At 74.5% G+C, this 768-nt stretch overlaps 1 protein-coding gene across 1 annotated transcript in view; it reads right to left on the minus strand.

Annotated features, from left to right (window-relative positions):
- Positions 1-768, minus strand: part of CHLNCDRAFT_139160 (hypothetical protein) — a gene marked incomplete at both ends in the record, with an annotated part of 11,791 nt that overhangs the window by 4,369 nt on the left and 6,654 nt on the right. Inside the window, 2 exons of the mRNA XM_005844380.1 lie at positions 82-225; positions 490-537. Of these exons, the coding sequence (XP_005844442.1) occupies positions 82-225; positions 490-537 (192 nt within the window). The remainder of the gene's footprint in view (positions 1-81; positions 226-489; positions 538-768) is intronic.

The raw sequence follows: 768 nt of genomic DNA on the forward strand, positions 1-768 counted from the left end.
CGCGCACGCGCCCGCGCGCGCGCACACACACACACACACCGCCACGGCCGGCCCCGCCCCGCCAGCGCCGCGCCGCCGCACCTTGATGGGCTGCTCGCCGATGGCGGTGGCGGCGCCGGTCAGCCCAAAGTGCGTCTGCGCCATCACCGCCACGTCAGCCACCGGCAGCTGCAGCGGGCCGCAGCACTGCTGCTGCGCAATCAGCCCCGTCACAGAGCGGTCCACCTGCGGGTGTACGGCAGGCGAGGTGGGAGGTGGGGGTGGGGTGGGAAGGAAGGGGAGGGAAAGAGGGAGCTGCACAAACGCCACCGCTGCCGCGGCACGCTCTCGCTCTCTCGTTTGCGCCCGGCCGTTGACCGCGTGCTTGGTCGGTCAAGCGTTTGACCTGCCAGCCGCAGCCCCTGCACGGGGCAGGCGGCCCGGCGAGGCCGCAGCGCGGGGCTGGCTGGGCGGCCGCGCCTTGGTTGTGAGGAAGCGCTAGGAGCCGACGGCGGGGAGGCGCAGCACGCGGTCCAGCGCCGCCGCCGCGGTGGTGCCCTCAGGGAAGGCCAGCGGGGCAGTGGGCTCGGGCTTGCGGTCAAACCTGCGGCCGGTCAAACATGCGAGGGAGCAGGGAGTGAGGCGGCAAGGGGCGGGCAGGGGGGAGGAGGTGGGGAGCATGCGCAGCGACTGCGCAGCCGGCGGTACGGGCCGGGCCGGGGAGCAGGCCGGCACCCGCCATACACAGCTGCAGCACCCACAAGCCGGAAGGCGCGCCACTGCCCAGCA

This window comes from Chlorella variabilis, assembly GCF_000147415.1.
Source record: "Chlorella variabilis unplaced genomic scaffold CHLNCscaffold_23, whole genome shotgun sequence".
NCBI lineage: Eukaryota > Viridiplantae > Chlorophyta > Trebouxiophyceae > Chlorellales > Chlorellaceae > Chlorella > Chlorella variabilis.